This window comes from Grus americana, chromosome 14 (assembly GCF_028858705.1).
Source record: "Grus americana isolate bGruAme1 chromosome 14, bGruAme1.mat, whole genome shotgun sequence".
Classification (NCBI taxonomy): Eukaryota; Metazoa; Chordata; class Aves; order Gruiformes; family Gruidae; genus Grus; species Grus americana.
This window is the reverse complement of record NC_072865.1, coordinates 552145-574140: the sequence shown is the minus strand read 5'-3', so window position 1 is coordinate 574140 and position 21996 is coordinate 552145. Positions and strand designations below refer to the sequence as shown.

The window sequence follows — 21996 nt, the reverse complement described above, 5'->3', positions numbered from 1 at the left end:
GCTGGCACGGCACAGGCAGAATGCGGCTCACCACTGCCGTGCCCCTGCTCGCTCCGTGCCGCGCACGCTGCATCGGATCTTTGCGCAGCTCAGGACAGACGGTCCGGCGACAGGCACTGACCGGCGCTCGCGCGGGCAAGCTGTTCCCGCGTCAGGTCCTGCTTTAGGTTTGTTGTAAAGCCAGCTCAGCTGTCAGCAGTGATTTCAAACGGAAAATAAACCCAGATTCTTCCTGGGAAGCGCTGCAGGACCCGCCGCTCCCCGCACCGGGCAGCAGAGGGGGGAGCCCCGGCCTCCGTCTCTGGGGCGGGTGGGAGCCGCCAGCGCTGGGTCCAGCACCGCTCTTCGCTGCGGCGGGGAGTCGCCCAGCCTGCACCGGGGCAGGAGGGAGCGAGAGGAGCCCCAGCCGCCCCGAGTCCTCGCGGGTCCTCTGCAGCGCTCCCCGAGTGCGAGGGGGGAGAGTTCAGTGGAGCTGCCCGTCCTCGTCGTGATTAATTGACCGCCAGCGGAGGCAACGAGGCCACGAGCTCTGCAGCCAGCGCGGTGCCAGGAGCAACCCGCAGCGCCTCGCCGGGGCAGGGAGAAGGGTCCAGCCCCACCTCGTGCCACTGACCTGTCGGCTTCAGCTCAACCACGTGCTAGGATCGGTATAAATATATTTATATCTGTACCACCAAGCCTGTGTGGGGAGCTAAAGCTCTGTTCGGTTTCCGTGAGACACAGCGTTTACGGTGTTTAATCAGACTGCTGGGGGGGGGCTCCACCCAGAGCAGCGTGTTTATGGGCATGAACGTCCCCGCGCCATCACCCACGATCTGATCCTGCAAGCGTCGTGCAAAGGGGCGTCCAGCTCCCGTTAGCCAGCGGGCTCTGGCTTGTGGCAGAGAGGCCCTGGGTAAACGGCAGCGCTCATCTGCCTCTCTGCTGGGCCGGCCCCATGCCAGGAGGAGTTTCGATGGGGTCTGACTCGCTCCCCAGGCTCCGTCAGCAGGCAGAAGAGTCCAGCAGCTCCATTTTCCAGAGGTCAGGCTGCAGGGCAAGCGCAAGAGCCCTTGTCACTCCACGTAGCCCCGTTGCTGGAGCTATCTCGTGCTGAGGCTGGGCTGCGGGGCTGACGTCTGGGCTGTGATGATGTTGCTCCCTGCAGGACATCGATTGCAGGCTCTCAGCTGGCAGCCTGCCCCTCAGGCACCGCGTGCACTGGGCAGCATCCCGCGCGTGGCATCCACCGACACCGCCCCTCGATGCGGCATCCCCGAGTACTCTGAAATGCCTCTCCGTGCCTGCAGAAAGCATTCGGGCTTGCAGCTGCACAGCTTTCTGCACGTGACCGTCGAGGGCCAGCTGAAGCACCACGCTGGGTCACTGCAGGTCCCAGCCTGGGTACGGGCATCGCCCCTCCTCAGCGCCCCTCGAGGTCCCCGGCACTTTTGCGTTGCTGCCGCAGGCTGCAAAGGACCAGCGGGGCTGTTTTAAAAGCCAGCGACACCCCAACACCCCAAGCCTCTCCACCCCACCGCGCTTTGCTAAGCTGCGGAAAGGGAATTAATGGCTCCCTGGCACCCGAGCGCGTGGGGCTCCACCGCTTGCAGGGTTGTGCCGATGGCGGCTGCCGCGCCAGGACGTCCCTGGGGACGAAGCACAGGCGTGGCCACCCGTGGTGGCTCTTCCCCAGCACGTCCCCCACGCGGCACCGGCACGGGCACCAGCCACGGCGTGCACCCTGCTCCCTCGCTTCATGGCGGCGTCTTTGGGAGCTACCACGCTCTGCCGCAGGGTAACACGGCGTGTGTGCGGGAATGAGGCAACGGCACCTTCCCCACGTGGGAAAGGCCACCGGCCCCGCCGGGCTCTGCGCGTGGCTGCAGCAGAGAGAACAGAAACCACCTACAACGCGTGGGCACAACGCCAAGCATCCCTCCTCGTGGACGGTCGCGGGAGTTTCGTGGCTGTGCTTTCTGGGTAAGCGCGGTGTGGGATGCTGCTGGGCAGCGTGGGTTCCAAAAGCAGATCTTCCTCCTGGCTGAGGCTGGTGACGGTGCCTCCCTGGCACTGTGGTCCACGCCGTGCCCGGTGCCAGCGGCAGCACTAACCCTCCCCACCCACACACAAATGTGTCCCGAGCGGGACACGGCCATGGGTGACAAAGCCACAGGGACATCTGCCTTCTGCCAGTCCTTAAACCACTGGACGAGGAGGGGACGTCCCACTTTACGCATCCCTGGGTTTCCGTACCCCCTCCCGCACGCTGCCAGGGGCAGAGGAGGGACCGGCGGGACGTTTACTTGGCCCCGCCACCGACCCCTGCACCCAAGGACTGACCCTCGCTGGCTGGAGGGGGAGGCTGCGTTCCCACCCACCGGTCTCCAACCTACCCGCTGCCCCCGTGCCCCGGACCCTCAGCAGGGGTGCAGAATCCCTGGGACTCCCAGGCACCCCTGGTCAGCACGGACCTGGCAGACCACCTCTGTCACCCAGCACGCGAGAGGCACAACAAGCAGCAACTCCACACAGAGACACGTTTGGGACAACTTTACTTCTGATACCAGAGTGCAGGCTTTCTTCACAGGAACAAAAAAAAGAACATTTTCTTTTTTTTAAAAAATGCTTCATTTACTCTCGCTATTTTTTTTTTTTACCATTTCATTTTTTAAAAAAAAAAGTTACTCCTGAAAGCCACCACTTGTAATAAAGGTATAAGCCAGTGCACTTTGTTTGGTTTTCCCTCTCTCCTCAAGGCGGGAAGCTCTCCGGGCTGCTGCCCTGCGCAGGCGTGCCAGGCGGGGACGGGCGTCCCAGCGGGTCAGCACCCCGAGGCTCCGTCCCAGGGGCCGGGGTGCAGCCGGGGCTCCCCGCGCTGCGCAGCTCCTGGTTTTCCGCATGGTCCCTGCGCTCCGTGAGTCAGCGGCAGTTCGTCCCCCTTGGCGGGTGTGGGAGCCGGGAGCCATCGCGGGAGAGGCTGGAATCCTGACGGAGCTGCCCAGGAGGGCACCGTGCCCTCGGAGGCGTGGGAACGTCCTGCGAGGATGCAGGCGCTGGTGGGATGCCCGCTGCCCCGGCGGAAGGGATGCACAGCAGGGTCACCCTTCCGGAGCCACTTCTGAAGTGACGGTGTTGAGTGTTTTAATTGACGTCATTCATTCATTCATTCGCTTTTTGTTGCAGGAGGAGTTTTCAGATTGACTGAAAATTCAGTAGTTGGTGTTTTTTTATTGAACAGTTGCTCAAGTAAGAGGGACCTGAACAATCTTTAGAGTAGAAAGGGGCAGCCTTGCCATGCAAAGAGGAAGAGTTATTCGGTTTATTATTATTATCATCATCATTATTATTATATTATAATGTAGGACCAGACAGCCTCTTTCTGAAGCGGTCAGGTGCTAACAGCAATGTATGGTTGGATTCTTTTTTAGAAGGTCATAAATTAGCAACTTGTACTTAAAAAAAAATAAATTAATAAATAAATAAATTCAAAAAGAAAGAGAGAGATGAGAGAGAGAGAGTTACAACATGCAAGAGCTTACAACAGAACATGTAAAAATGACCAAAGCAAAAGACAAGAAATGCAGACGAAAAGCCCAGGTTCAATGTGGTTTGCAACCAATGCAGTTCGGAAGCATCATTTATAAAGGTATTTCATTTCCCAAAAAAGGCACCACAGTATCTACAAAGCCAAATCCTCAGGAGCGTTTCTGTGGGGTGGGGGGGCAGCAGCCTGGCTAGAGTGGACGCGTCTCTGTGCAGCCGACCCCCCCCCCAGCTCGTCCATTGCAAATCTGAACTTTTCCATTTTATGTTTGGTTTTGCTGTCTCTGTTGGTAAAAAACACAAAATAGTAATAATAAAAAGACAAATATGAAAAATGGCAAAGGGGACGATGGTCTGATCTTGCAACGTAACAGGTGAAATTTGTCTAGGGCGAAGTTTAAAACCACCAGAGCGGGGCTGCTGTAACTAACCACCCCCCCCCCCGCAGGGCACCCAGCACCCACCGCCTGCCCCCCTCCCCTTCCGACTGCTGACAGCCCACGCTGCCGCACCACGGCCAGCGGCAGACAGCTACAGCCATCCCAGCGCCGCCCGCGGACAGCAGAAGCCCAACGCCGCCCCAGCCGCCCCATGTTACATCTTCGCTCTCAACGCGCAAATAAATTGAAATCTGGTGTCTGCGGGGGGTGCCCCCCGCTGCCCCGGCTCCGGGGGTGCAGGAGCGCTCGCCTCTGCACACACAGCCGCTACCTGCAGAGCAGTAACTGAACAAAAGAAGAGGAAGGAAAAGGAAAAAAAAGAAAGAAAGAAAAGAAACATTTGAAATCTTGTGTTTACTAGTATTCAGTACATGAGATTCCTAAAGAACAACTTGTCCTCCTAGTTAACCTTGTCCTGGAATATATACAGGTTATTTGTTGCTGCCACGGCAATGATATTCTCGGAGGGGTGCCAAGCTGTATGCAGGATCTTTTTGCTAAAGTCCAGACTGTCCACACTAATTTCGTCTTTCCTCCGCTTGCCGCCCACGCAGACCTTGCGGGGCTTGAGGATGGCGCGGGGTTTGCTGTTCTCCCGCGAGGCCTCCAGCGTCACGTCGCGCTTGGTGTTGCGGTCGAACATGCGGAAGAAGTTGTTGTAGGAGCCGGTCATGATGACGCTGTGGGGAGGGAGGAGGGACGCGTCACCGCGCGGCCCCAGCCCCGGCCCCCACCGCCCCCACCCGGCTGCGATCCCCCAGACCTGCCTGGCACCGCGGGACTCGGTGGCACAACCGGCACCCCGGGCAGCTCGTGCCCCGTCCTGCACGAAAAGGCTCGGCCGGTGGAGCCGTGTCCCCGTGTCCCTCCCTGGGAACATGCACCGGCGACGCAACGCCTTTCAGGATAACAACGCGTACGGAGATCGGTCTTTACGGCAAAGATTTATCTGACCTGAACCGAATGACTTTCACGCCTTTTTAGAGGCAAACTGCCTCGTGACTAGAGGCAGACTGAATATCCAGAGGCGCAGTGAGGTTTGGATTGGGTTTGGAATTTGGGCTTCTGGCCCAGTTGTGCCTCGTTAACTCGCGCTGATGGTTTAGAGAAAAAATGTGGCGACTCTGCCGGGTCAACTGGTCTGCCTGCTTTCTGCCACTGGTTTGGTGTGATTTATGTGTGGATAGTTATCATCCCCGGATTTTGGCAATCTGGAGCCAAACACATCACCGCCCTCCGCCGGGTGCGGGTGAACTGGAGACAGGAACCGACCCGTCCGGGACAGAACTGGGGCCCCATCAGACCCTGCAGCAGCGCTTGGGCACGGGGCTCTGGCTTTGGGGGATCCCTCTTGCACCCGCAGGAAACCTCTCCAGCCCCGCACCCAGCCGAAGGGACCGCACGGGGACGCGGGAGCCGCCGGGCCATCCCGAAGCCTGGGCCGTCCGGGCCACACTCGGCACGCGCAGGGCTGGGTGCGGGGCTGGAGGCGCGCTGCCGAACCACTCACCTGTCGGACCCGTTCCAGACGCACTCGAACTTGTCGAAGATGCAGTCGTTCTCGTAGAGCGAGCAGAGCTTGCTCCGCAGGTAGTCGTGAACCTGCCGGCAGGGAGGGACGGGCGTGAGGCCCCCGCACCGTGGCAGCGCCTGACCCCCCGCCCCGGCTGGCACAGCCCAGCGGCCGGCAAACGCCGGGCGGCATTGGCCACGGCCCGTCACCGCGCGGCCTGGACCACGGCCACCTTTCCACCGCAAGAAGCAGCACCAGCAGCGCCGCACGCATGGCTCGGCAGCGCCGGGCAGCGCCGGGCACGTCCCCTGGCAGAGGGTGGCGAGGACCAGCACTCTCTGCCCGCTTCCCACGCGGCCCTCAGGGCTGCCAGCGCCCATGGGTGCCCTCCGCACCCACAGCCAGCCTGGGACGTGGGTTACAATTCACCAGGCCACTCGAGCCCACACTTAACGGTTTTTCGCTGGCTTTCCCCGGCCTAAGGGCACGGCGCTCCCGTCCATCAGGTTTGTCCCTGTCCCCTCTGCTGCCGGCCCGGGAGCGCGGCTCGGGCAGGAGCACTGCGGAGCTGATCGCCGCGCGTGCCCGGCCGTGCCGCACGCACCTGGTAGGTCTCAATGGGCCGGTTCTCCATGTTGAGGTCCCACACCTTGACGGTGAGATAGTCCCGGGTCATGATATACCTCCCGCTGTGGCTGAATTTGACATCAGAGATTGAGGAGATGATCTCAGAAAAAAACGACCGGTTACTTGGGTCTTCAGGCTCTTCGAAAACTGTGCAAGAAAAAAGGACAAGCCCCAGCATCAGCCGAGGCAGGAGCTCCCTGTCCGCAGGCAGGGACCTGCTGCCCTGCCCTAGCACGGCAGGATGCTCGTGGGGGGGAGCAGGCACCCCCGGAGCCACGCCGCAGCACGGCAAACGAGGCTCTGCCGTGGCTGTGAAGACCTACAGCGGGCTGGGAGAACGCTCCCCGCTTCTGGGTTTGGCTTAGACCACACAAATGCCCGTATTTTAAGGACTTGGCACAATTGAGGCTTCTTTGTTTTTAATGTGTAAAATAAGCAAGAAGGGTCATCGGAGACCAATCTATCAACGGCACCACAGAAACCCGGAAGCTTTAGCGCCCTGCTTGCCATTTCTGCTCTCTAGAAATCAATGTGCAGCATAACTGAAAGTCAATGTAAATATTTTATAGCCACTGCAACCTACAGATTTAATCCGATCAATCTTCGAATAAATCACAGTTTGAACAGTTTGAAGGAGACCAATGAATTTCCACGTTAAATATATTTACAAATTTGATTTCAAAGTAAAAACAGCTGGGCATGTATGGCTTTAAAAACCCATCAGGAGAGATGCTGCGGGCGCAGGGCCATCTGCCCAGCCTGCGCTTTCCGCCCCTACAGACAGCTCTCCAGCACAGCGTTGCAGGAGGCTGCTGGGTAACATGGAGAAGCTCACGCCGCTTCACTTCTCTGCTGGAGAAAAACGCAGGTCCCAGTGCGTTAGTCCGACCCTCGTCCCCAGCGCTGAGGCTCCGCTCCAAACCCTCCTACAAACAGCAGCGGCTGCGGCTCCGACCCGCCGGTGCCCAGAGCAGGGGATGCACCGGCAGCCAGCCTGGCCGCACCGCGCCCCGAGGCAGCGTGGCCGGCACGACGCCGCGCCGAGCGCACGTTTGCTCACACATCCCTCGCTGAGCCCTGCGGTACCAACGCCTGAACTCCTGAGTGTGGCGGGGAAAAAAGCCTGAAGTGCCAGCGTAAATGATCTCTCTACAAATCAGAAGTGGCACTGCCCACAGCAGGACCCCGCTCTGGGTCCTTTGGTCACCAGCAGGAAAGCTGATGAGACGTCAGGGTTTTTAAACAAGAAAAGCAACAGCAACAACAGGAAATAAAGATCTGAGGCAGTCTGTGGAGAGCATCTGAATGCCACGACTTGACTTCGCCGTAATCATTACAGGTTTGCTCGCACGGGGTCGGCCGGCGTCGTGAGGCTTGTTTTAATGACTGCATCGGGTCCGTCATGGATGCATGTATGTGAGCTTATGTCAAGGCTGGAGGCATTAAATTTATAGCACAGGAGCAAGAGGAAATCATTGGCGATACTGCAGAAGCAGAAAACGTTACATTGCAGACCAAGTATCAAACAGGAAAGACCTTGGAGAAAGAACCGAGAGCTGAGGCAGCACCGGGACAAGTCAGCAAGGGTGAGACAGCAGCGGCACGCGGGGCTGGCAACTCTGACGCCAGGTACCGCATCCCCCGGCACGGCTGCAGGCTGCGTTCCCACAGGCACGGCGTCACGTCTGCTCCGCTCCCCGCCAGCGCCCGGCCGCTCTCTGCTCTGGCGAGTCCCCGTCCGCCAGGTCCTGCCCGCGCAGCAGCGGAGCGAGGGCTCCTCCGTCCCCTCGTGCCCACGGGGAGCTGGCGCTGAAGAGGAGCTTGAAGCATCAGCAGGAGAGCAAGGGGGTGCCCTGCAGCACCTCCTCCGTGCCGAGGAACTTGTGCATGGGGCGAGAAGGCAGGATCCAGCCATGGACCGATCCAGTGCAGGATCCAGCCGTGGACTGATCCAGCGCAGGATCCAGCCGTGGACCGATCCAGCGCAGGATCCAGCCGTGGACCGATCCAGCGCAGGATCCAGCCGTGGACCGATCCAGCGCAGGATCCAGCCGTGGACCGATCCAGTGCAGGATCCAGCCATGCACTAAGTCCAGTGCAGGATCCAGCCATGCACCGATCCAGCGCAGGATCCAGCCATGGACCGATCCAGCGCAGGATCCAGTCCCGTATGCAGTCCATTGCAGAGGAGTTGTCAACTTTTTAAATTTCGGAGCAGCTAAGAGGTGAACTCTGACGCAGGCCAACTGCCTTTTCCCCGTGCTGCTCTCCCTGCCCGCTGCGCTCGGGCTCTGACACGGGGAAGCAGAAAGCAGCCCTACCAACGCAGAGAGCAATCGTTCCAACGACACTTCTGGAGACGAGCTGCTGCCTCCGCACTCGCCCTGCGCTGGAGCACCCTCGGCCAGAGGGACCCTCTGCTGGGGCGGCTTCAACGCCAACGGGGTTTTTTTTTCACTCATCAATAAATTTAACCACTCGTCAATAAATTTAACACCGATCCAAGTACTGTCTTTTCTTTCTCACTGCTCATTTAAACTCTAATCATGACAATTAGCAATGCAGCCTGGAAAACCAGAAGCACAGCAAAGCTGCACTGCACCGTCACCAACCGTGGGGCCGTGGCTCTCGCTCGGGTCCCTCTCTGGGCTCAGCGTCACCTCTCAGCTCGGCCCCAACACCCGCCTGTTAGAACCGAACGCTTCGCCAGGTGGAAGTTTTGATTTCAGATGAAGTCAGGAGAGCGCTGCAAAGGCAAAGAGGTTTCCTGCCTTGCTAACTGAGCTCAGGGTGGCACAAGAGGCTGGTTCTTTGCCCCACTGGAGATGTGAACAACCGACTGGTGAATTTTTAGCCTGAGGTCTTGCCAGGCCTATTATTCCGTGCAGCAGGACATCGTTAGCTCGAGTCAGAGGAAGGAGATGATTAGTTTCTGGGGGTGACACTACCAGCTCAGCTCTGCTCCAGCCAAAACCTGGGACAATGCGAGCTCAGCTCAGCTCAGCTCAGCTCAGCTCAGCCCACGCAGTCCCAGGACTGGCTTTGTCTACACAGAGAAGTGAGTTTTCTAACGGGGAATCAGATCTCTGTTCTCTACTTCTGTAACCTTTTTCCTCTATAAAAGGCTTAACTGAAAAAGTAGGTGAAGAGACCACACTGTTAGCAGGAACACAGGAGCAAACGTGTTTTGCTGAGCCTGGTTCGGCTTTGCAGAGTTGGCACTCTTCATCTTCATCCCCACCCGTGCCAACGGCACGTGGCAGCCTGGGCTACGTGGCTCAGAGCCTCTCCTCTGAGCTGGCCAAGGTGATCCGCAGGGGTGAGGCCAAGCCCCCCGAGGGGTTCAGAGGCCACCAGCTAGCCAAGTGGCTGGCTCACCTCCCGGCAGGGCCAGACCGTCACCCGGCGGGACGTGGGCGCCTCAAGTCCGGGCAGGCAGCTGCTGCGGGAACAGCCCTCTGCTCAGCCGCCGCACGCTGCAGACAGCGGCAGCACTGGGAGCGTCTCCCCAGACCCGCATGCCTAGGTCGGAGAAGTTAATTTAGTCCCGATGCGGCTGTTTTACCCTGGTGCTCTTTCGAAAGACAGCTAGCAGAGCCCAGCTCCCCTCTCTCTCCTCCTCCCCCCTCTTTCGTGCACCCCGAGTTCCAGGCTGCGCCAGATGACCGGCTGCATTAAGCAACTTGTCAGATAAAAGGACTTTGGATCAATCCATCCAAGCTCTGCTTGAGCAGGCGAGTCCTACATGATAGTTATTCCCTGCTGAGCTTTTGGGGTGCTCCTGGGACTGGTCACCAGCCAGCACGCTGCGGGTTTAACTGGCGGCTGTGTCAGCGCGGGTCTGTATTAACCTGCGCGAGAGGAACCTCCTCTGACAGCGCACCGGCACGGGCAAAGCCACGTCGCCATCTCTGCTGGGCTCTGCCTCCTGCGAGCTGCTGCCTGTGCCGAGGGCTCGCCCGCGTTTCCCTCGCCCCTCGCACACCCCACAGGGTGCCCACCCTCGGGGGTCAGGGAGCGAGGGGGACGCTGGCCCGGGGGCTGCACGGCGCTCACGTGTGCAAGGTGGCCCGTCAGACCTGTGCGCTAAAAGCGATGGAGCCTCTTAGCGCGTAAGCCCTGGGCAAGGCACCTGACCCCTCTGGATTTCAGAAGAGGCTCCAGTTAATCTGGGAATAAACAGGGCCCCGTGCAAACCTGGAGCACGGTGGAACAGCGCTCGCACGGATACATTAACCCTCTGCTGCTTCTCTTGCTTCCAACAAAAAGTCAAAACTCCACTCGTAGGTCACCTAAACACAAAATTAATCACAACCATCACTCAGGAAGAGCTAAGCTTTATGGTTTGCTTTATGTCAGAAAAATCAACTCTGCTCTCAGCCCAGAGGTGCAGGAGCCTTGCAACCACAAGGTAGGAAGCAGAAATTACTAGGCTGGGGCCAATTTCCCCCACGAAGCTGAGTGATTCGCTGTTCTGCCTCATTCTTCCCATCTGCGGCGTGGCAACAGCACGTGTTTCTCTTCCTCACAGAGAAGGTACAGATTAACAAAGCACTTTTGGCAGCGTGTTCTGAACGCTGACGCGGGCCCCGGCAGCCCCAAGGCAGGACGGGGAGGAACCCTGCTGTCCCCAGACCCCGCCAGCCCCGTCCCCACGGCCACCGGGCAGCAAGGCCACGGCCGCCCGCTGCTCCGCGGGATGCCCAGACCCTCCCTGGTCCTGGCGCCGGGGGCTCGGCCGGGACTGGGGTCTCAGCAGGCAGGCAGTGCCACCGAGTCCCCGACGCGGGTCTGAGCACCACAGCACGTCGGGGTCTGAGCACCACAGCACGCGGCCGGGCAGGGCAGGGCTTGCGGGAGCTATTTTTGCTTCCTGGCTGAAGGCTTTTGTGTGGCTTTGCTCCTGCTGCAGAAGCAGATCCGGGCTGCTGAGCTCACGGAAAGGATTTCTGAGCATTAATTCTGTGTTACACAACAAACCTATTTTCCTCTGACGCTGAGCAGGAGCTGCCCTCCCACGCCGGCTCCCTCTGCCAGCCCTCCCTCCCCAGCAGCCTTCGTCAGCACCAAACGACCCCCCGAGACGGCCGAGAAGGGCTGCACAGCCCACGGGGTGATCCTGCTCTGCAGGGAGACTGGCGGCGGTTCCACCACGTGCTCAGAAATCAGCAGCGACGCCGAGTCCGACCGGGGCTTCCCCAAAACACAGCTGCCTGGGGCCCGAGACACCGGCGCCCGCCCAAATACAAGGGGGGGCTTCGGCTTTTTTTAGAACTACATCTGCAATATCGGCGGGTAAAATCCGTAAGCTGTCGGTTACCTTATCAAAGCAGCTTTGCGTGCTCCTTATTTCTCACCAACGCTGAACCTGTTTTCAGCAAAGAATAAATGTTTGGTAGTGCTGCTGTGACGCAGCCAGCAGTGAAAGGCAAGGGGCTCCCTTTGGGACACGGGCTTTGAGCCTTTGCTCCAGGACTGTGCTAGGTGCAATCACAGGTGGCTCCTTAAACAAAAAGTGGAAAGCCCAATGCCTGTGGCTCTGGGGAAATAACTGTAGTAATCCCCAACAGGGTTCTTCCTCACTTGCCCATATGCTTTTCAGAGCACGGTTTCTTTTGCCAGCCTTACAGCTGCTCCAGGGATCCCGATCTCCCGTTTGGCTTCCCGTGGTGCTTCGGACAAGGCACGCGATTCCTTTGTGCCTGGTGTGCCTGGGTAGGTGCCCCCCGGCAGGACCGCAGGGCTCGCTGCATCCCTGCGGAGCAGGCATCTATTTCTGTGTGGAAGCTGATGCTCTCTCTCAGGCCAGCTACGCACAATGTCACGGATCGCACGAGTCTCAAATAAAACGGGCAAACAGAATTTAATAAGAGAAGCGCATAAGTAAAAGCTGGCCCCGAGCAGCACGCTGCATCTACCTAAATAAACATGACTGGGATGTGCAGTGCTATCATCTTCTGCATTTTTATTAAATATTGACAGTTATTAAATGTCACCGTTGGAAGATTCGCCTCCAAAAGCCAATGTTGCTTTTCATTTTGAACTTTGATGAACTGTCTCAATTTCGACTCACACAGCTGCTGAACTGCAATTGACTGAGGCTGATGCTTCCGAGGGATGGAGGGAAATCAATAAGGAAATGTCACGGGAGAGGTCAAACCGAGCCGGGATTCACCGCTGGCCGGTGTGCTCACCGAGGGCCGGAGGGACGCAGCGGTACCCAAACAAAGGCAAATGCCGGGGGGGGCTTCTGCCGCCAAAGTGTCAGGAAAATGAATTTTGTTTGCTCCTTAATTGTATTCCGATTCTCAGCTGGGAGCTGTCACTGTAGGACTGTGAGACACGGTCAGGAAATGCAAGAATAGAAAGGTGTGTTTTGCTCAGGATTTGGGAAAACTGCCATTCAGTATTTCCGAGTCTCCAGACAGCGATGTAAGCCTTCCTCTCCATCCATTTTATTTCAATTTAAAACCAGGTATCAGAATGTGACCACAGCTCAAGAGCTCAACAGCAATAGCTGGTGTGTGATTCCCTATTGCCTCTGGGAAACCCAGCTCTGAAACACGGCCAGGTGCCCGCTGGATGCACGTTATGAGCACTGGGCTCCCGTAACTCGCACGTGGTTTCTGCATCTTGTTTTCGTGACATGGGCACGCTTTAAATACTGAAAATCTCATCAATTTCCCACAGGATAGTGGCCATTTTCCGAAGAAAACTCAAGACCAAGAGACACGGGGGTTTAGCTACCCAGTCACACAGCACAGCAGCCCTTGCTTCTGCCGCTTTGCGCTGTCTCTACGGCAGATACCCGACGCCTTCAGGTCTGCCCCAGCTCTGTGCCTCATCCACAGCACCGCGCTCAGCACCGAGCTGCCTTCAGGAACTGCCGGGGCACAAAGAACAGCAACGGGTACTTGCCAGCCCATCCATAGATGCCGTAGGTGCTCGTGACAGCGTTTCACTGAGCAGTTGCCAATAAGAAGAATATTTCCAGTACCGACGTCCCGACACGGAACCAAGCTTAGCTGGACGCCTCAGCAGCAGCTCGCTCATCGCATCAGCCCGGAGAGGACCAAGGACAAGCTCCCTACCTGCCCAGCTTCCTCCAAACTCTGAGGGGGCTTTTCTACACATCCTGTCCCCTGTGGCACCAGGGGACAACAGGACGTGGGGCTATTTGGACAAACAGCCTGAAGCAGCACAGCCCTCCCTGTCTCCTGGCATTGACAGCTCCGTAGCTGCTGTGCACCGACATCCCAGTGACGCCTCGGACCCGCTGCTGCCGAGACATCGCTGCGGGGTTTTTAACACGCTCCCCCAAAGGGTGTGGGGCCGGGACCCAGGGGAACCTGCTCCTTTCGGGGACGGGCAGGACTGAGGGCAGGCGGCCATGGGAACACGCAGGGGCAGGCAGGACCACAGCGTGGCACACCCGGAGGGAGGATGCGGTGAGGGGGCAGGGCAGACCTGAGCCCCGGTTGGTCTCCACGCTCCCTTTTTTGGGCTCTTTTAACCCAAAGGGGACCCCGTCCCGTCCGTCCCGCTGGCGGGGGCTGTACTCACACTTGGCGTGGCGGTCGCAGAGGGCGGAGGTGCGCATGTCGCACAGCCGGATGGTGCCTTTGCTGCTGCTGTAGACGAAGGTGTTGCAGTGGTGCGGGTGGAACTCGGCGGCAGTGATCACCTCCGTCAGCTCCTCCATGTTGGCCGGCTTGATGTCCACGATGTCTGGCAGGGCGAGTCAAGGAGCCCCAGGTAGCCCGGCCCAGACCCCGCTCCTCCCGCTGCCCCTCCTGCAGACGTCTCTGGGTTCCCCCCGCCACGCACACCCGGCGTTCCCGGGAGAGCAGCACCGTGCCGGCGCAGAACCGCAGCGCCGAGCCGGGACCAGCCAGCGCCAGCGCGGGGGAAAGCTGACATCCGCCATGGTTTCTGTTCAGCCGGGGACCGCAGCTCCAGTACCGCGGCCGGGAGCCCCTCTGCGCGATGAGACCGGACTCTGCCCGTTCACCCTGGGCCAGAGTAAACATCTTTTATTGCAGTGCCTGGGCACGGTGAATAACCACACTGAAAACAATAACCGGGGGGAAATAAATAAAACCCAGATCATGACGACTGACAGAAAAACACCACAGCCCAGGGACGTGTAATTTCCAGAACGCTTCACGTGCTTGGGCTTGGTGGAACGCTGGGTTCAAAACCAAGCTGCAGGCCCCATCCCAAGGCCCCACAGACGGTGCCGGCAAGGACCTGTGCGGCCCCGCGGAGCCTCCCGGTGCCGCAGGGGACGACTGACAAGCATCCGTCCCGGCCTGCCACCGAGCCAGCGGTCACCGGCGGAAGTGGCTTCAGATCTTCCAGCGCAATCCAGACACCCAGCATGGGACGATTTACCCACCGTACGGGGGGTGGGGAAAGAAACACCACCTTTCCTCGTCCCCTGGAAAGCAAATTAAGATCCTGCTTAAGGAGCTCAAAAAAAAAAAAAAAAAAAGAAAAAGATAGGAATTTACCACCCATCTGTGGGTGTTTTATAACAGCAAGAGTTCCCGCAGAAAAAGCCACTGTGGTTCACACCCACTATGTGGTTCTGTAGCAATCCCGCACTTCTGACCCGCACAACTCTCTCACGGCAGCCCCGATGCTTTGCTCAGCAGAGCAAATCCCATCAAACTGCCGCGGCTGCGTGAGGTGCACAAAATCGACACACTCCAGTCCACAGGACTGCCTCTTCTCAACTCTCAGTCAGGGACCAGATTCGGTTTTTACCGACAAGAGTGAAAACCGGCAATGTGCTCCTCACCTCCCCGGGCAGGCGGTGCTGCCGTGGGTCCCCCCGCCGATGCCAGCACCACCCAGCACCCCATCGGGTACCCTGTGGAGAGCCCAGTGGGGCTGGACCCATGGCTCAGCCAAACCAGGGACACCCCAGGAAGGTGCTCCAAGGTGCCGGGCAGAGAGGTGACACCGACACACCGGCAAGCCGGTGCAATGGGACATCTGAGTGGACATCTCTCTTGGTGGTGACGTTTCTCCATTGATTTTTAGCAAGTGTTTTGGGTGCTGCACTTGCTCCTTGGCCAGACTCCCTCGGGCCATCTAAACTCCCCGAGGTTTTAACCCAAATTCAGCACTCCTCACTTTCTTCCCCAAAAAGAGACGCGCATTGCAGCACTGCTCATCCGTACCCGCTCTGAGCCCCCTCCAGCCACATGCCTGTGACTGCTGAAATCCTCTCCAGCTGCCTAAATTTGCCACGTGCCCTGGGGATTTCTCAGTAGAAATTACTATATAAATATCACCGATGATTAGTGCCCCGTAGTTATTATTTCTGATGCGGCTGTTACAAGGGTGACTGGCACGACCTCATTTGCACGACTGTGACTGGCAGCCTGTCACCCTGCTGCAGGGTATAATGGAGACTGCACGATTAATAGTTCTCTTCTCCATCTTCCCCAAGGCATCTGTCTTCTCCATCACCCACGGACCCCCCTCCCTCCTGCCACCCCACGCAGACCCTGCAGGCAAAATTCAAAAATATGTCACCCGCACCGGGAGGCAGCAGCCGCGACGATGCCATCTGATCCCTGCACCACGGAGGCAGCGGCTCGGTGTGACGGCCGAATGTGCCCGCTGGAGACAGCCCAGCGTCCCGCCGGCGGCACGGCTCAGCCCGGCAGCACGGGCAAAGAGGGAAGTGCCTTGGTAATGACACCCGGGGACGGGACTTCGGGAGCTCTGCGGCCGGACGCATGGACAGCACCTTTTCGTACTCCTGAGCCCCTGCGAGCCCTTGCCAGAGGGTGAAGCGCCGGTACCAAGGAACTGTGAAGGGGCTGGGGGGACGGGGCCAGGCGAGACCCTGCACTACCTGCTCCGTCACCGTCACAGCAGACACAGGCACAGCTCTGCTGCTTCCCGTGGAGCCGGACCTTGCAGGTCCCCCCTCCGCCGCCCACCTTCGCCGGGGACCTATGTCCCCGTCCAGCCTTCTCATTCTCCTTCTGACATTTGCAGGTGTCTGGGCTCCCGGGGCTTTTACCCCACTTGCCAGCCGAGGCACCTCCCTTATTCCTGCTCTCGGCCGGGCTGGGACCGGCCAGCGGCCGCGGGGCGGCGCGCACCAAAGGATACTAAAACTTTGATTTGTGATCTCAAAGTTCCACAGGTTTATCCTCAGGTCGTCTGCCGACATGTAGGTCTCGTAGTCGCTGTTGACGGAGATGGAGTTGATGTGGTAGGTATGAGCGTTGGCAAACACCCTCCGGGGGGTGGCCTCCACCATCAGGTCCATGGGCCGGAGCACAGGTACCTGCGGGACGGGAAGCAGAACGTCAGCACCCAGGGACAGGGTCCGGCTGTCCCACCCGACCCACGCCAGCACCCGGCACGGTGTCCCACCCAACGCCTGCCTCTTAACACACCCTCACCGAGGAAACCTCACGTCTGTCTTTTAGTGCACGAACAGAAGGACAAGCGGACACGAACGCCTTTTCCTTTTGAAAGAGGCACCGGTGCGGTGCTGTGAGGCAGCGAGAGCCCAGTAAACCAGGCTTGGATCTCTGCTGCAGCAACCGTTCCTTCTTTGAAAAAAAATATAAAAACCACTTCTGCCTTGTTTTGTCACTGTTAACTGGAATCTGGAATTCCTGGAGCATTTCTAATACAAATATGTTTCTCAAGAGAGCCAGGTCAGCACAGGTTTTTCTTTTAACTTTTCTGCATTTGCTTCACAGTGAAGTGATGGAGGTAAGAGATGAGAAGAGACAGGGAAGGGGAACACACGGGGCAGGGACAGATGGAGGGACTAGAAACAGAGATACACGTTTGCCTTTAGATTAATAAGCATAACTCACGTAAACAGCGGGGATGGAGAGATGCAGTAAGAACAGCATATGCAAGGAGCAGTGTAAGTAATAACGTCAGACAAAACGCTCTTAAGGCAACTCAATACCCTAGAAAGGTGTCACTCTGCGCTCCCGTTTGCCAGTAAGCTATTTCCTCAAGCTACTTCATTACTGCGTGTATTATCTGTGTGCTGCCCAAAGAGATTTCCCATGGCTGCAGAGGTGGGGACGGGACTGTGACAGCCAGCTCGAGTGACAGTAGAGCGCAGGGACTGCCAGCTCAGAGCCTGAGCTTAATGTGACGAGCCTGCCTGCTAATTCAGCCTGACACAGTCAACGATGCATCGTTTGCCGCTGAAGGACTTTGCTCAGCCATCTGGGGACGGAGGCTCGCGCTTTGCTCAGGGATTACAGGAACCGGGCTGTCATTCAGACCGTCGGAAACATGACGGCTGTGCAAAGGGAAAGGGTTCAACGGTTACACCAGGCCTAGCTGGGCACAAGAATAAGCACAGGTTTTGGCAGAGGATTTCACTCATTGAGATGATGCCGTGCGGCCCGACCGCACCTCGCGGTCAAACCCCCGGCCAGTCCCCGGCCCCGGCAGGAGCCCTGCAGCGCGAAGCAACCAGGACAGCCCGGGTCTGAGCCAGAGCAGCGTGGCCATCTGCAACTTCCAGCGCCCCAGCACAATTCCCTACCCGGTTTTATATGGCAGCTACTCACAACCACGGAGCTGAGAGAAACTCTTCAGCAAGAAAATTCTCCACATGCTACTTCAGAGCCAAATTCTGGGGAGTTTTTTATGTTTGGAACTTGAGCCGTCACCAGGTAAAATCCCACGAGAGGAACAAACCTGGTCATCTGTGAGTATTTTGTTAAGGCAGGGTTTTTTATCTGCTGCAGTGTCAAGAATCTGCTCTGGAATGCGGAAACCAGCAAGTGTCCGTGCCCCCTCTCATCACATGCTGCGAGCTTTTGATTAAGGGTATCAAGGGTAAGCACTTAAACCTGAAAGCACTGACATTTTGAGGCAGGAGCAGCCAGGAATGCACTGGGAGCACACGCTGGCTCAGGGATCTCGTCGACGACAGCAGAAGTCCTGCAGCGAAGGCAAACCCCGTCTCGGGACGGCCAGGGAGAGCAGCTGCCCGGCGCAGGCTGGGACCCGCCTGGGATTAATCTCTTCTCCGCTGAAGTCTGCCCCGAAACCGGCTGGAAACGCAGCCACCGCGCAGAGAAGAGCCTTCTGTCTGCCCCTCTCCCTGCTCATCCCGCTCGCCACCACGGGACTGTTCTAGCACGTCTTTTCTAGCGCGCTGCCTGGTCTCCAGCAGCGTGAGTGACCCCCAGCGCCCCGGAGCCCGTTCCAGCGGCTGACAGACACCCGCGTTACATTTCTGCTTAACGCACACTAATGGAAAAGAAAGGGTGGTCTGAGGGAAGACCCCGCAGACTGCGCCGGGTGCCGCAGCCACGCTGCCCCGAGCCCAGCCGGGCACGCCGGGAGCAGCTCAGGGCGGCAGCACTCAGTGACGGTGCAGAGAAAGCTCTAACGAACCGGCCACGTGACAGCAACTGAAACTTGGTCTTTTTTTTTTTTTTTTTTAAATTTTTTTGAAACATGCAGAGTCCAAGCCAGTGTCTGCCTAAACCTCCCGGCTCCCACCAGCATTGCCATAGCAATCCTCAGCAGCACAGAGACCTCCTCAGCGCATCCCTTCTTCAATTACGGAGCCAACCTGCAGGGCAGGCTCTGGTATTATATACACCCATTATTAAAGGGTAATTCAGTGTAACAAACCGCATCAAGTACATAGAAAGGCTGTCAAATAAAATAAACCACTAATAAATTAAATTACTTTCTGTTTTCAGGAAGGGGGGGAATGCCAGTCATTTTTCATTTAAAACAAAATATGTCTTAATTTTTCCTTCTGCCTTTAGCAGGCACTCCCTGCAAAGGAGCCGGTCCCACTCATTCAAAGCGCACATGACACACGATTCCTCTCTCCTTGTCTGGCGAAGCCTTCCCCTCTCCTGAGTTAATGAGGCACTAATCCTCCCTCGAGCTGTAAAATTCATTTTCTCGGTGGCTGGGGGGGTGGAGGGAGCCGGCGTGCCCTGGCCCCTTCCCACCACTGGTGCTGCATGTCCTCCTGCCACGTCCAGCCGCCGAGCGAAGGACCACGGCGTAGGTAACGCGATGTCAGTAATTGCTGCCGCTTCGCTGCTTTGCCCCTGTTCCCATCAGGTTTCCCTCTTTCATTGTCTGTCATGTCGACTGTCACCAAATGCTCCCTGTTCCCAGGGGAAAAGCTTCGTGTGGCAGAGCTTCTCCTCGTCATTTATGGTGCTGTGACGGACGTGGCCTGAAGAGATGCAGGGATTCGGTGTTTCTCAGGAAAACCTCGTCCTCTGCCCAGAGGTGCTATATGGCTTGCAGCGTTTTCAAAACACAAGTCGATATACAGGGAAAAAAGATTAAGGCCTCAGCTCCCGGGGGTGACACAATCACATCGCCTCCCCCAAGCACAAGCCCAACGTTTGCGGGTTCGAGCTGCCGGTCGCTGAGCCCAGACCGGTGACACGACGCCCAGCACAGCCCCGCAGCGAGGGGGGCATCAGCCACCCACACGCAAGGCGAAAGCGCTGCAGGAATCCTTCTCACGGGACGCGCTGGAGGCCAAAACTCCCTGAAGGGTGTGAATTTGACAGGGCTGGCTCACGAAGGGGAAGCCCAGTGTGGAGACGCGGAGCGGCGATGCTGCCTCCGCCCCAGGAAGCTGCTGCTGCGCCCCAGCACCGCCCTGGCGTGGGTCCTGCGCCCGCCCCTGCGCAGCGCTCCTGGCCACGGGCCGGCGGGCAGAGGGGGCCGCAGACTCGTCAGCGCTGCGACCGTGCGCCCATTTCCGTGTGATGGAGAAGGAGGCTTTGCTCTCAGTTACCTCCATGGAAATCTTCTTAGCACAATGGAGCCGCACTGGACTTACGCTGAGATCCAAATCTGACCCAGCGTAGTAGCCATTAAAAAAAAAATCAATAAATAATCCATTTAGGTGCCTATCCGGTCCCCACCTCGTCAGGGGTTATCACGCCTCAGCATCAACCGCAGCCCAAGCTCCGCAATTACCCGCTACGTGCAGCGGGACCCGCAGCAGGTCAGCCCGGCAGCGCAGCGCCTGTAACGCCGACTGCAGAGCAGCTCCTGCCACGGCTCGCTCGGCACGGACGGCAGCGCTCGCCTCTCACCGACGATGCTGTAAGCCAGCGGACAGGGCAGAGCTTTCCTCTCTCCTTTTGCCTTTACAGCCGGACAAGCTCTGCCCTTTCTGGCCTGAGCTGAGCACCGGTATCAGGCCAGCCCGAGCCGAGCGGCGGTGCCAGGCCAGCGCGGCCGCCCAGGCGTAGCCCCGCTCCCGCCGGCCCGTCGCCCCCGCTCCGCACAAGCGCTGCCTGGTGCACGCTTTGCTCCGCAGCCTCGCGCAGCCCTGGCGAGCTGCGACAGGATTTGGCCAAGTGAGATTAGTCGCAGCCGAAGCCCAGATTAACCCTAGCCTCGGGTTTGCAAGAGGAAAATGTAATCCAGCTCCTGGCGAACCAGAGAGCAGAGCTGGCTGCTCGGGGATAAACCCGGCAGGGTTCTTCGCCTGCCCCAGCAGCTGAGCTCCTCTGACCGCGCTCCCCGCTGTTTCTTCCTTACCTCCAAACGGCATAGTCTGCAACTAACTGGCCAATGCTGCCGGCAGATTAATATTGTGCAGACAAAATGTGCATCAAACACTATTTTCATGGCAGACTGACAATTTCATGCTCTTCAGGGTTTTGTCTTATTGGACCTTCCCCCATGAAGTGTGGAAGGCCCCTTCCTGTGGGAGGATGAACCCGCTATCTCATTACCGTCCACGTAGCTGATAGAGCTCCTGGTTTCATCTCTTCTCCCTAGACACTTCCTCCCTGGTAAGCAGCACTCTAACACCGTTTCTTCTGTTGTCTGTCACTCAGCCTGTTCTCATCCCGTGAAACGCAGGCACAGACTTGCTGCCGGCTGAAGATCCACCTGCACAGCGCAGGACCAAAAGGTGCAGGCTGCCCCAAAGGGGGCTGGGGACGAGGACCATGGGCACCAGGTCTGCAGGGAGGACGGTGCAGCCAGCACTGCGGTGCCGGAGCAGGAGCATGCGCTGCCCGGCAGACCTGCCAGCCGGAGCCATGTCCAGCTTCTCAATGACCGTTCCACCAGGGAGCAGTGGTGGCATCGGCAGCAGCACTGGCAGGGGTCGGAGCTGGAGGGGGAGAAGGTGTGACACCGTACCTGGCTGCCGAGCCCCCACCGCACCGTGGGAGCGGGCACAGGCCACGGGTCGGTGGGAGCAGGCAGCAGGTCCCTGCACCGCCTGCGCCATGCCCCCTCCCGGAGCCCCCAGCCCTGCGGCAGGGCAGAACTGGGGCTACCGTCCTTCTGTCCCCACTCGGGTGCCCCAGCAGAAGCCGACGAGAGCCATTTGTGGGCAGCGGGGCCCAAGCACGACAGGGGCCGAGTCGCGGGAGCGTCTGCTGGGCTCTGCTCCATCAGCACCCAGGAGCTGCGTTAGAAGCCTGAAGTTAGTCCACGTGGGCCAACTGTTCGGGCCATCAACACAAATACCCCCCCAAAAAACGGGGTCGGTTCAGGAAGGGTTTTTAGTGCAAGGCTGAGCATTGACTGCAAGTGTCGTTCTACACACAGCACAAATCATCCCAGATTTCCAATTCTTTGTGTATTTTTATAGCTCGATAGGATTTTTTTTTTGTTTGTAACTGAGAATTTGTCCTAGTTCAGTTATTACACTCCAGGATTGCTTTCACCATCTGTACCTAAATTCTGAAATAAGTTTGCAGAAGCCTCAAAGAACAAACAGAACATTCTTCTTATTTGAAATTAAAAATCCTGAACTCTTCATGCTAATCTCATTAGAATTACATTCCCTTAAAGATGTGATTGTTTGAAAAGATATTTCTTAACTAACTTCTCCTGCTGAAAAAGAGCTGGTGTCAGTAAAATCCC

General features: G+C 58.0%; 1 protein-coding gene across 3 annotated transcripts in view; it reads right to left on the bottom strand.

Annotated features, from left to right (window-relative positions):
* Window positions 1-2518: 2518 nt before the first annotated feature.
* The window catches only part of PPP2R2B (protein phosphatase 2 regulatory subunit Bbeta), a 110769-nt gene continuing 91291 nt past the window's right edge, over window positions 2519-21996 (bottom strand). For 2 of the 3 annotated variants that reach the window (XM_054842121.1, XM_054842120.1), the window contains 5 exons: window positions 16240-16417; window positions 13669-13833; window positions 6083-6252; window positions 5476-5567; window positions 4301-4645 (listed from right to left, as the gene is read on the bottom strand). In XM_054842121.1, coding sequence (XP_054698096.1) covers window positions 4366-4645; window positions 5476-5567; window positions 6083-6252; window positions 13669-13833; window positions 16240-16417 — 885 coding nt within the window. In that variant the 3' untranslated portion in view covers window positions 4301-4365. Of the gene's footprint in view, window positions 4646-5475; window positions 5568-6082; window positions 6253-13668; window positions 13834-16239; window positions 16418-21996 lie in introns of all 3 variants that reach the window. The other variant, XM_054842122.1, reaches the window with a different exon arrangement.